Genomic DNA, 12,496 nt, shown 5'->3' with positions numbered 1-12,496 from the left:
CCATAACCATATAATTATTATAACGGTTTAATTCAATTATGCTTCAAAACATATAGTACTTAAGGGTGATTTGTACTACGCGTGGTCGCATAAAAGCTGATTTATACTTCTGCGTCAAGCGCACATGTATGCTCCGGCATAGCCTGCGTGTGGTTGCATAACCTTTGCCGTGGCCGTCGGTGACGCTGACGCACACCTCTCAAAAAATGCAACTACATGTTCCAACGACATGTATTGCAAGCTCTGTAATTGGTTGGCTTGGTAGTGACGAGTGTGGGCAGAGGTGAGAGCGATGGAGCGAGTGTTTACAAGTCGTCACCTTGGAATTATAAGGTTCTATCTGCGTTCTAAATGATTTTGAGATACTGAGCTTCAAAAATTTGCATTCCATATAGCAAACATGATCTGTGTAACATTTGTTATTTTTAAATACAAGTCTTAAAATGTAAATAACTTATAAAAAACATCCCATAATGTAAATAAGTTGTCATTTAATAAGAATATGTCAATAACTCAATTTTGACAAAAATGTCAGATAGAACCTAAAAATTCTAAGGTGACGAAGTGTGGAGTCTCGTGAAGGAGATTTTGTGTTTACCTCATGATTAAAGTTGTTGCATGTCCGCAGCTTCCTGCCTCAAAATGAGAGAATTTAAGCCACTTGTTCATTTAGATGGTATTCAGAAAAAAACAAAACACCAGCAAAGAAATTTGACACAGAGCAATATAAACACCTACTCTGGAATTTCGGAAGTGTTGTTGCAGAAGAACACAAACAGCGTGCAGAAGTATAAATGCATGGCTATGCGCATTGCATGCACCGTGGGTCATGCCGATTACTCGACAGTAAGTCGACAGAAGACAGAAGTATAAATTAGGCTTTAGCCTATTATATTATTTGTTTCATATAATAGCTTACAGTAGCTATCTACAGCCTCGATGACAGGCAAACAGATTTTAGTTCAGTAAAAAACTTGGTCCTCTGCATTGTATAAGGATCATGCCCAACATATGTGCTTATTTTCTATTTATATGGTATAAATACTTTCCGCCCGCCGTCTGTTTTGCGCATCACCAGAACCATGTGTTTGAAAACAACCTATATGTTTTAGCAAATATTTGGCAGAGATTCAGCTTTTTTTCAGTCATGTTGACAGAAGGCACAGAAACGGATGTCTGTTGTAATTATGAATATACATAGAAATAAAAAAATAGACCCATTACAGTTTTCAAGCATGTGTTTGTCTTATCAATATATTTTAGGCTTATTTAATGGTCCTTATATAATGATGCGCTAGAACATGTCTACATGTTAATAGACCCCAGGAGGTTAAGCAAGTGATTGAATGAATGATAAATCTTAAAAAATTATTTTAGTGGTCAACTATGAAAACAAAAAATCATGATATTGGAAATGTAGTTTAGGATAGAATGCATCAATAATATGTTAAAATTCCATAGGGATTTCTTATTGACATCTTTATGCCTGCCAAACTCTTTTCAGAGGATTTGTGGGATATATAGAGGACCCTGGAGTATGCGGCCTTCGACTTGGCAAAAACTTGAAAAGCTTGGAGGAAGGAAAAAAAAAAACTTGCCTCAAAAATGTCAGAACTTCAACCAGCATTTTTTTATAGCTGACTTTCAAGAACACCTTTAAAGTTGTTTTCCTGCGTGAAGGATTTTCTGTAGGGCTTTTGTAAGGATGAACATGATCTCTCCTTGATACCCTGAGATTTTACCCCAAAATCTTATACCTGTCAGGAACACATTTTCTCAGCTGCTTAGTGTTTTAAATGCATCCCTTATTGATGCATTTCTTCTTTCAGAGTTTGCATGGCCGTTCTGGTAGTCATCTGGATCGAGATCTGCGGGTGGATCTGGGCTTTAGAGCAATGCCGATGACAGAAGAGCAGCGACGGCAGTTCAGTCCTGGTCCTCGCACCACCATGTTTCGTATCCCAGAGTTCAAGTGGTCCCCTATGCACCAGCGCTTGCTTACAGATCTGCTCTTTGCCCTGGAATCAGATGTACACATTTGGAGAAGGTCAGTAGATGTAAAGATTATCAGTTGTGGCGTTGATGCCACATTTAATTTGACACAAACAAAAACAGTGAGGTTGAAATTCATTTTTGTCTGTTTTGAATTGATTGGGGCGACACAGTGGCTCAGTGGTTTGCACTGCCACCACACAGCGAGAAGGTCACTGGTTTGAGTCCCAGCTGAATCAGTTGGCATTTCTGTATGGAGTTTGCATGTTCTCCCCATGTTTGCATGTTTGCGTGGGTTTACTCTTGGTGCTCCGGTTTCCCCCATAGTCCGAAACATGCGCTATAGATGAATTGGATAAACTAAATTGTCCATAGTGTATGTGTGTGAATGTGTGCGTATGGATGTTTGCCAGTACTGGGTTGCAGCTGGAAGGGCATTCGCTGTGTAAAACATATGCTGGATAAGTTGGTGGTTTATTCCGCTGTGGCGACCCCAAATTAAATTACGGTTACTTATGAAAATGTTAAAGATTACAAATGGGGTTACATCTAAACATTTTCTTTAAAAATCTGGCTTTTGTTGAATAATATTAATCTGTTGCTTTGCCTGTTTTTGATAAGCATGATGCCTCCTGCTAAGGCCATTTATTAAAGTGGTGGTATTCTCAAGCTTTTGATTGGTTTTCTGGTTTGAATTTGCGGCGCACCACGTCTACCAGTTACGTTAATCCTCTCTACTTCTGAAAGCATTAAGCAGGTCGCACACCAGAAGCGCCGCTCGGCGGCGGGCCACGCAGTGCCATGTATTTTAGAATTCTAAACATAGGTTTCTATCAGGATACACACACCGGCGCTGCAAGTCGGCGGCACAAATATAATAGTTCAGTGCAAAATTTGTTTGCCAGCTGTTAAAATACTTTCCAATCAACAGCTTTAACATCGAACCTGAAGCATCTACTATTATGTAACCTTACCTTCCTTTATTCTATAAAAGCATATAATTTTATTGTTATCGTGTGTGTACAGAAATAAAAACAGACCTTTTCATTTCCAAAGATATATTATGACTTATCGTTTTGTGAAATCCAGGGCACTAGACTCCTCTGGCCAAAGCGATATTATCATATTAACAGTGTTGGGCAGTAGTAGTGATGCTACTAGCTTAGCTACATTTCTCAGTAGCATGACGGTAGCATCGCTACTTTGTAAATCAAATAGCTTTTCAGTAGCGAATATTTTTTATCAGTCAAGTAGCGCAGTAGCGTCCACAAAAGCTACATTTAACGATCGCAAATCAATAAGTGACTGCACCGACGTTCACAGAGCTGTGAGGCTGGTGTCTAGCTAATGAAAGTAAATCCATTTGATGGCAACAATTACGATTCTTTTCTTCTACCTGTTTTTTGGTGGTCGACAACAAACTTTTTGGTGCATTACAGCCACCTCTCGATCTGGTTGGTGATGCCACCAACCAATTAGGCTGACACGAGAAATTAGATTGATGGAAAGATGACTGAGGGAGAGGAGGTCTATATATAAATTAGTGGTGGGCCGTTATCGGCGTTCACGTGCTGCGTTAACAGCACTCTCTGTTACTCTTATCGCGCGATTAAAAAAAATCTCCCCATTAATCTATTCTCGAAGTTGGGTTGGGAGCTGGGTCTATTCTATGCAAGCTATGATGACTTTCACCTGGATATTTTAGCGCGGATGTATACCTGGTCAGATTGCACTGTAGGGGCGAGAACGAGTCTTCAAACCTGTGTGTATTCCTACTGTGAAATTACCACATCAAATATGTGACGTGCTAACATGGATGCAGTTCACTAGAGTGAATCTCTAATTCACTCGATGGCTTATGCGTTCGAGTAAAACATATACAAATAAAATGGAGTGGGTGCTTTTTAAAATGAATAAAGGTGAATGAAAGTCAACCCGGTGAGCCGACAAAAAAGTGCCCTTCTGAATCAAATCAGCCGGATTGGCCTTCTGGATCTTTCACTTAGGTCGAAAACACTACTGACTACGCTTACATGGACATCTATTATCTAGTTATTTGCCTTAATAGACAATAATATAATTAAGGTGTTCACGTTAAGAGTTTTCATATAAGATTGTGTGTGTGTGTGTGTGTGTGTGTGTGTGTGTGTGTGTGTGTGTGTGTGTGTTTACTGACAGCCGCATGTGTGGATCTTTTCAGAAAATATGGTGAAAAGTCCTACATGACGGTAATAGTTTGATTGTGGTGTTTCTTTAATAATGTCACTAATATATGCATACTCCGTGCCTTAATTCCATTTCTGTTGAATATATATATATATATATATATATATATATATATAGTATATATATATAGTAATTATTATTAGTTCATTAGTTACTAATGATTTTACATTATGTAGTGTAGTTTATTAATGAAGAGTTGTAAATATATATACACAATATGCAATATTTAGAGTTTGTAACAACAGTTAACAATGTTTTTTGTTATAGAGTCTGGTTTTGTGGTGGCTGTACTTTAAAATTTTATTATTATAATCTTAATTCAACTGATAAAAGATTTAGAAATTCAGTAAACATAGCTATACTGCTTAGTATAAATGCTTGAAAAGGAGTTAGTTCAAAATATCCATTAGGAACTTAAAAGTATTTAAAAAGAAATCAGATGTAATCAGTTACTTTACTTTTATAAGTCATTGAAAAGGTACTCTACTTATTACATTTTAAATAGGGTCATTTGTAATCTGAATCTATTACATTTCCAAAGTAACCTACTGAACACCGATTGTGGTTTACAGTAAATCTTTTCATCATTGATCACATTTATCTTTCTCCCACTTCTTTCCTTTTTCCCCTCAGTCATTCAACAAAATCCATCATGGACTTTGTCAACAGCAATGAGAATATAATCTTTGTACACAATACCATTCACCTGATCTCACAGATGGTGGATAACATCATCATCGCCTGTGGAGGAATCCTTCCCCTGCTGTCCGCCGCCACTTCTCCTTCTGTGAGTGAGCCAGAGCTTTGACCACACTGACACACGGTGGCCATTGTAGATCACTGCAAGCCGAATTAATCTAAAGCAGGGGTGCCCAAACTTTTTCTTATAGAGAGCCAAAAGCTAAACTTGATTGAGGGTGGTGGGCCAGGGGTAAATATACTAAACTGTAAAGTTGTCAATGTATATTCCTAATTTATTATTATAATCATTATATAATTTATTAATTTAGAAAAATCTAATTCATTCACAACATTTAATTGAAACATTTAATTCCGGTTAGCTTTTTTGTTGCTCAACAGTTCAAAAACAAAAGTTACATTAAATTGGAAATCACAATCTCTGTTAAAGACATTCCTTCTAAATTCTAAATTCCTCATCATTTCCCCTCTCCTCAGATGGGATAGAGGGCCAAATCAAAGATTACCATGGGCCAACTTTCGTCTGCGAGCCCTAGTTTGGGCATCCCTGATCTCAGGAAATAGTTTAACCAAAAATGAAAAAAATCTTTCACCATTTACTAACTTCCTTCTTGCTTCAAGTCTGTTTGAGTTTCTTTTTTCTGTTAAACACAAAAGAAGATATTCTGAAGAATCTTGATAAGCTGTAGCCAGTGAGATCTATAGTAATTATTTATTTATTTATTTATTTCCTACTATGTCAATGGCCACAGTTTACAGCATTCTTCACAATATCTTCTTCTTTGTTCAACCATTTGAGGGTAAGTATGGTGCATACATTTTGGTTGAGCTATCCCAACTATCTAGTTTTTTATTCTTTTAAAAACTGTTTTTATACATTTTTATGTGTTTTTAATCACTTTTAATTCATATAAATATTCTGTGATTATTTTATGATTTTGAATGTATGTAGAGCACTTTTAATTACTTTTGTGTATCAAAAGTGCTATATACCGTAAATAAACTGGCCTTACCTCGTCTTTAATAGACGCCTCAGATGGACTGGTGTTTGCATCAAGTTACATTTGTATAAGTGATTTATATACACCAGAAACATGTTGAATGCACAAATACGGTGTATTGTTTCAAATAACTTTTATGGAAATAATTAAAAATATGATCAAAATGTGAGTGAAAAAATGTACAGTTTAACAGATGTATTATGGGGGGAAATGTACTTACTGTGACTTTTACTTTTGAGAAATAGATGAAGTATTAGTGACAAATGTGTTTTATTTTAAATAAATACACCTTAATTATATAGGGTAATGATAGTAAGCATAGTGACAATGTATTAAGATTTAAGATACCATTAGATTACCATTATTATTATTTATTTTTTGGCTCCAGTCTGATCCTTTTATTTTATTTTATTTTATTTTATTCTATTCTATTTTATTTTATTTTATTTTATTTTGTATTATTATTATTATTATTATTATTATTATTATTATTATTATTATTATTATTATTATTTTGGTTAAATTATTCTTGTTTTAATTATGCCTGACAAGATTTATTTATTTGTGTATTGATTGATTGATTGATTGATTGATTGATTGATTGATTGATTGATTGATTGATTGATTGATTTGTTTATTTATTTTTTATTTGTTTGTTTGTTTTTATCATAGGTGTCAAAGTCAATTCCTGGAGACCCCCTTGTAGATGACTTTGACATCTATGGTTTATATGAAATCATTTTAGTCATTGGTCTGTCAATAATAAAACAGAATTCCTCCTATGTATCCTTATTTTATGTAATTTATTCATGATTGCATTTTAACTTTTTTAACTATTTTTGCTTCTCTTTTATTTAATTTATTTGTGCAAAGAATTCCAAGGTCAGTACACCAAAATATTGATTTATCTAGAATGTTTTGTGGTTCATTTCCATTTTCTCTCATATCAGGGATGCCATGCGTTCTCATAATTAGAAAGAACTAATTTCCATATAGTAGTTTTCTAACTTGCCTTCCATCTTTTGTTTGTGATTTTAGCCTATGAAGAATTCAGTCAAAAGAAACGTTTTTCTTTAGTTTTTTTTTATTTATTGTTAAATTAAAATGATTTAATACAGTTAAAACAAAGAATTGCTTTTTAAATGGTCAAATATTTAATTCAGTTGCATTTTAAAAGCAATGATAGTTCGCATAGATTTACAATAAGTAGATAATTTTTTGTAATACACTACTAACGAAAGTTTTTTTTAACACTTTTTTAAAGCATTAATTTAATCATAAAGGACATTTTGTATTTACATTTTTACATATATTTCAAAAGATTTATATTTCAAATCAATTAAATAAATATTTTAATAAATGTGTTTTCTTTTTCTTAAAAATGAAACTAAATCTATCTGTAAAGATCATGGTGGATCTCATGTAAAGTTTAAATGGTTTCTTGATGAAAAAATAAGATATTTAAAATAAAAACTAAATACTATTTAACTTATGTTTTATTAGATGTGTAATCAAATACATGCAGTTTGTGTGAACAGAAGCAACCCCAGTAGTGGGGTTTTTATTCCATTAAAACTACAAAATAGTGCATTTCACCACCCCAAAAAAGACTACCATTAATAATCCTGCATCCTTGAAAGCATCACTGCCTTGCATGAGCTTTCTCATCCTGTTTCACATTTTACCAAACTCACCTCATTTCCAGTCTGAATGTTTTCACATCCCAAGTAATGATTTCATGTTAATGTGATTTCAAATGTGCTAACAAGATGACCTGAAGTGATAAAAGCCTTTGTGCTCTTGATTATTGTGTCAGAGTGAGATGGAAGGCCTGGAAGTGACGCAGGGCATGTCGTCTGAGACCGCCGTGATCTTTCTGACCCGTCTGATGGCCATAGTGGATGTCCTGGTATTCGCCAGTTCACTCAACTTCAGCGAGATTGAAGCTGAGAAAAACATGTCCTCAGGGGGACTGATGCGACAGTGCCTCAGACTAGGTGTGTGTGTGTGTGTCAGATCACATTTTAAAGAACACAACAGAACAAAGAAAACATGTTAAGATGTTTAATAGCTTGGTTTATCGGTTTAGGTCATATGCAACAGAAAATAGATGTTTTTTTTTAAGGCAAAAACACCTTTTCGGTCACTTTCGAAAAGACACTTTTGTCTAATGCAAAACTCAAAACTTGATTTTTGTTGCTTCTTTAAACTTCTTATTTAAAATGAGCTAAATCAACACCTTTTTAAGGATTTTTTTTGGAAAAATGTTATAGTTTGTATATGTTTTTTTGTTCATCCTCTTAAACTTGTAAATACAATTAAGTGAACTTAATTTGTTTAGATTTAATAAGTTTTTTTTTTTAGTATACGAATACTGTTTTAGTTTTGGATTAATTTCTTACATTAATATTTAGTAAATATACTGTAAGTTAAGATCTCGCCAGTGTTTCTGGTTGAAAGGTGGTTATAAGGTCTTAAAATGTATAGAAAGAGTCTTTAAAAAGTCTGAAAAGGTATTGAATTTCACTCTCTGATTCCTGTATTTACAGTACTCTGATATTATTAATATAGGATTGATAAACAGGGTGTCTTAAAATGTCTTGAATTAAAAAATAATAATAATTGACAGAAATATTGTGTTGTAGGTCTTTAATTATTTTAAACAGGTCTTAATTTAGAACAGGTCTTTTTGAACAGGTCTTAAGTTCTCCAAGAAAAAGTCTGACACCCATCCATTCACCAACAATGTGTTTCGATATTTTTTTACATATATATTTAAGTTTTTATTGCAACAAGATATTTATTTCACAACAGCTGTAGACATTTTGACAGCAAATTCTCTTAAGTTCCCTAATCAGGAAAAGAAAACAAAAAACAATTACACAGTTCCTCATGATAATAACAGCAATACTGTATATCCGTTTACATCATCTTCCATTTACAAAAAAACTAATTACACAGGTAAATGTGAGTGGATATAATGTTTATAAATAGGAATGGAACTTAAGGTTTTTAAGTGCATTTGGTTGAATGAGAGTTATACTTAAGTCTTAAATCTGACTTAATGAAACCTGCAGAAACCCTGATTAAAGACTGAGGATTTGTTAATGCACAATTTACCTGATTATGTACAACATAAATTTATTTTACTCATTGTTTTATGCACAGCATTTTATTATTTTATTTTGGTCACACTTTATTTGAAGATTAAATTCTCGTCATTAAAAACACATGCCATTTAGCAGTCTTCTAATTTGTTGCTTATTAATTGTTATCAGGCCTAAGGTAGTTTAGATATTAGGTAGGGTTACGGATGTAGAATAGGGTCATGCAAATATGTACATTATAAGTATTAATAAACAGCCAACATATCATTAAAAGATAAGCAATAAGCCACTAGGTAATATCGAGAATTGTTGTATACTAAATTGTATACTAAAATGATACCAATTTGCAGTAGTATTAGTATTTTTGTGTTACTTTATTCACCTTATAAACAGATTTAAAGGGCCATGAAACCCCTCTCTTTTGGTTCTACCTTGTAGTCTACCTTAGAATAAATAAAAAAAAAGCTTTATAATGGGCGTGGAGCGCTGCGAGCAGAGGGAGGAGTGGGCATGGACAGCAGAGCAGGGAAAAAAGAGGGGAGTGAACAATTGTAGTCAGTTTGCTCACAAAAATGAGACACAAACCGTGAGCATGATTTTATAGTTTACAAAGTTAAAATGCAAAGAAATAAACAGTATTTTAATGCCCTGCTACATTTGTTATTCGTCATTACATATAAACATAACCACAATTTGTTATATCATTATAAAAAATAATCCTGTAAACACTATAAATGAGGAGGACTTCTCTCCTAAATCCCCGAGTCTGAATGCAGACACAGTTGATAGCAGTGCAGCAGGTCTCTTGCCCTATCTATTCCAACCATTAGCCCTGCCGGTAATCTGGAGAATTTTAAAAATAGGTGAACACAGCAGCATAGATATAGGCGATGTGTCTGAATGGTAACAAACTCAACAGATAAAAGACAAAGTCTATCATTCTCCAATTCGTTCTCCTGACAAAAATGCTTGCTGCAAACCAACAGCTTTGTATCGGCCCTGACAGCTTTGCGGGGAAAACATGCAACAAACCCTGTGACTCATAGAAACAAACACATATGACCTTGCATGAACGGCTAAATACTGCTTGTCGTGCGCGGACGCGGTCTCACCCAGTGGATCTCACAGCTTGGCAGGTCTTACTTGCCTTCGGAAAGCACGTCCTCTCATGAATAATTAAGAAGCAGGGTCTTCTCATAGGATAAGAAAACTTCGCTATGAATAATAATGAGAAACTTACTTATCATCACTCCACTAGCAGATTTGCTATACGTCACGATTTCGATCCTGCCCCAAAATGTATTTTAAACCTGTAAGATTAAATTAGCTGACAAAAATATCTAGTTTTCCCTACAATTTAAGCTGCTCAATTAAAGTACTCCAGGGTTTCTTGAGCCTTTAAAAGGGTCATTTACAAAAAAAGAAATATTCTCATCCGCAATTGGTTTCATACCTTTATGAGTTCCCTTTTTCTATTGTACGCAAACAATAACGCAAGATATTTTAAAGTATGTTGGAAATCAGTAGCCATTGACTTTGATTTTTATTTTTTTGCTATGGAAGTCAGTGGCTATCAGTTACCAACATTGTTCAAAATCTTTTGTGTTCAACAGAAAAAAAAAGTTACTCCAACAGGTTAATACAGTACATTGTAAGTGCATTGTCTTGTTATAGGTGAACTATCCCTTACGCAACAAGGTACAAGCAGTGGTGTCACTACAATTCAAGGGGGACACTGTTTTGATAAATCAGCACCTGGGTTTGGAATTGTAATGTTTTTAGAGTTCATTTGTAATCACTTTATTGTAGCTTGTTTGTGTGTGTGTTTCAGTGTGTTGTGTGGCTGTGAGGAACTGTTTGGAGTGTCGTCAGCGTCAGAGGGACAGGAGTTTGAAATCCTCTCTGTCCTGCAGTAAGTCTCAGGAGGGCCTGCAAAGTGTGTCCACAGCCAGCAAGGTACCCAGTTCACTACACACACCGTTACACTGCATCTATGCTCAATGCATAATTCCATACTATGCGTTTAAAGTAACATTTTGATATTATGTGTTTTTTTGCATGCATGTCTATTTATATACATGTAAGTTATATTTGTTAATAATACAAATGATAAATGCATACTCATCATTATTATAACTTGCTATTATATACAGTTAGGTCCACAAATAATTAGATATCGACACAATTCTAACATTTTTGGCTCTATACACTGACACGATTGCTTTGAAATGAAACGAACAAGATGTGCTGCAGACTGTTAGCTTTAGTTTAAAGGTATTTACATCAAAATCAGGTGAACGAACGCTGTAGGACTTACAACAGTTTGCATGTGTGTCTCCCTCTTGTTAAGGGTCCAAAAGTAATTGGACAGAATAATGATCATAGATCAAACTTTCACTTTTTAATACTTGATTGCACATCCTTTACAGCCAATTACAGGCTGAAGTCTGGAACGCAGAGACATCACCAGACGCTGGGTTTTTAATCCTTGTTGGTGTTCTGCCAGGCCATTACAGCAACTGTCTTCAGTTCCTGCTTGTTCCTGGGGCATTTGCCCTTCAGATTTGTCTTCAGCAAGTGAAATGCAGGCTCAATCAGATATAGGTCAGGTGATTGACTTGGCCATTCCACTTCTTTTCCTTCAGAAACTCTTGGGTTGCTTTTACAGTTTGCTTTGGGTCATTCTCCATCTGCACTGCGATGTTCTGAAGCATTTGGCTTAATATGAGCAGAAAGTACAGCCTGAAACACTTCAGAATTCATCCTGCTGCTTTTGTCAGCCATACATTGACAGCCATACATGCCCACACCATGACACTGTTACCACCATGCTTCACTGTTAAGGATCATGAGCAGTTTCTTTCCTTCTCCATACTCTTCTACTCCCATCACTCTGGTACAAGTTGACCTTAAACTCATCTGTCTATAGGATGTTGTTCCAGCACTGTGAAGGCTTTTTTAGAACTTTAATCTTGCCATCCTGTTTTTGAGGCTCACCAATGGTTTACATCTTGTGGTAAACCCTCTGTATTCACTCTGGTGTAGTCTTCTCTTGATTGTTGACTTTGACACACATACACCTACCTCCTGGAGAGCGTTCTTGAACTGGCCAACTGTTGTGAAGAGTGTGTTTTTCACTAGGGAAAGTATTATTTGGTCATCCACCACAGTTGTTTTCCGTGGTCTTCCGGGTCTTTTGGTGTTCCTGAGCTCACTGGTACGTTCTTTTTTTTGGAATGTTCCAAACCGTTGTTTTGGGAATGTCTAATGTTTTTGCCATCTCTCTGATGGGTTTGTTTTGTTCTTCCGGCCTAATGATGGCTTTCCTGACTGATAGTGTAGCTCTTTGGATCTCATCTTGAGAGTTAACAGTAACAAATGCTAAATGCAAATAGCAAACTTGAAATGAACTCTGGACCTTTTATCTGCTCATTGTAATTGGGATATTGAAAAAAATAACACACACTTGGT

General features: G+C 35.1%; 1 protein-coding gene across 12 annotated transcripts in view; it reads left to right on the top strand.

The window, feature by feature from the left end:
• The window catches only part of nbeab (neurobeachin b), a 770,985-nt gene that overhangs the window by 238,898 nt on the left and 519,591 nt on the right, over positions 1–12,496 (top strand). For all 12 annotated transcript variants that reach the window (XR_012390920.1, XR_012390919.1, XM_073923810.1 and 9 more), the window contains exons 23-26: positions 1,830–2,047; positions 4,852–5,005; positions 7,735–7,915; positions 10,857–10,981. Coding sequence is in view for 10 of the 12 variants with exons in the window: in XM_073923810.1 (XP_073779911.1) it covers positions 1,830–2,047; positions 4,852–5,005; positions 7,735–7,915; positions 10,857–10,981 (678 nt within the window). In the remaining 2 variants the exon portion in view is untranslated. The remainder of the gene's footprint in view (positions 1–1,829; positions 2,048–4,851; positions 5,006–7,734; positions 7,916–10,856; positions 10,982–12,496) is intronic.

This window comes from Danio rerio, chromosome 15 (genome assembly GCF_049306965.1).
Source record: "Danio rerio strain Tuebingen ecotype United States chromosome 15, GRCz12tu, whole genome shotgun sequence".
NCBI classification, from domain to species: domain Eukaryota; kingdom Metazoa; phylum Chordata; class Actinopteri; order Cypriniformes; family Danionidae; genus Danio; species Danio rerio.
The sequence above is the reverse complement of the archived record's forward strand: the minus strand, read 5'-3'. Positions and strand labels throughout refer to the sequence as shown.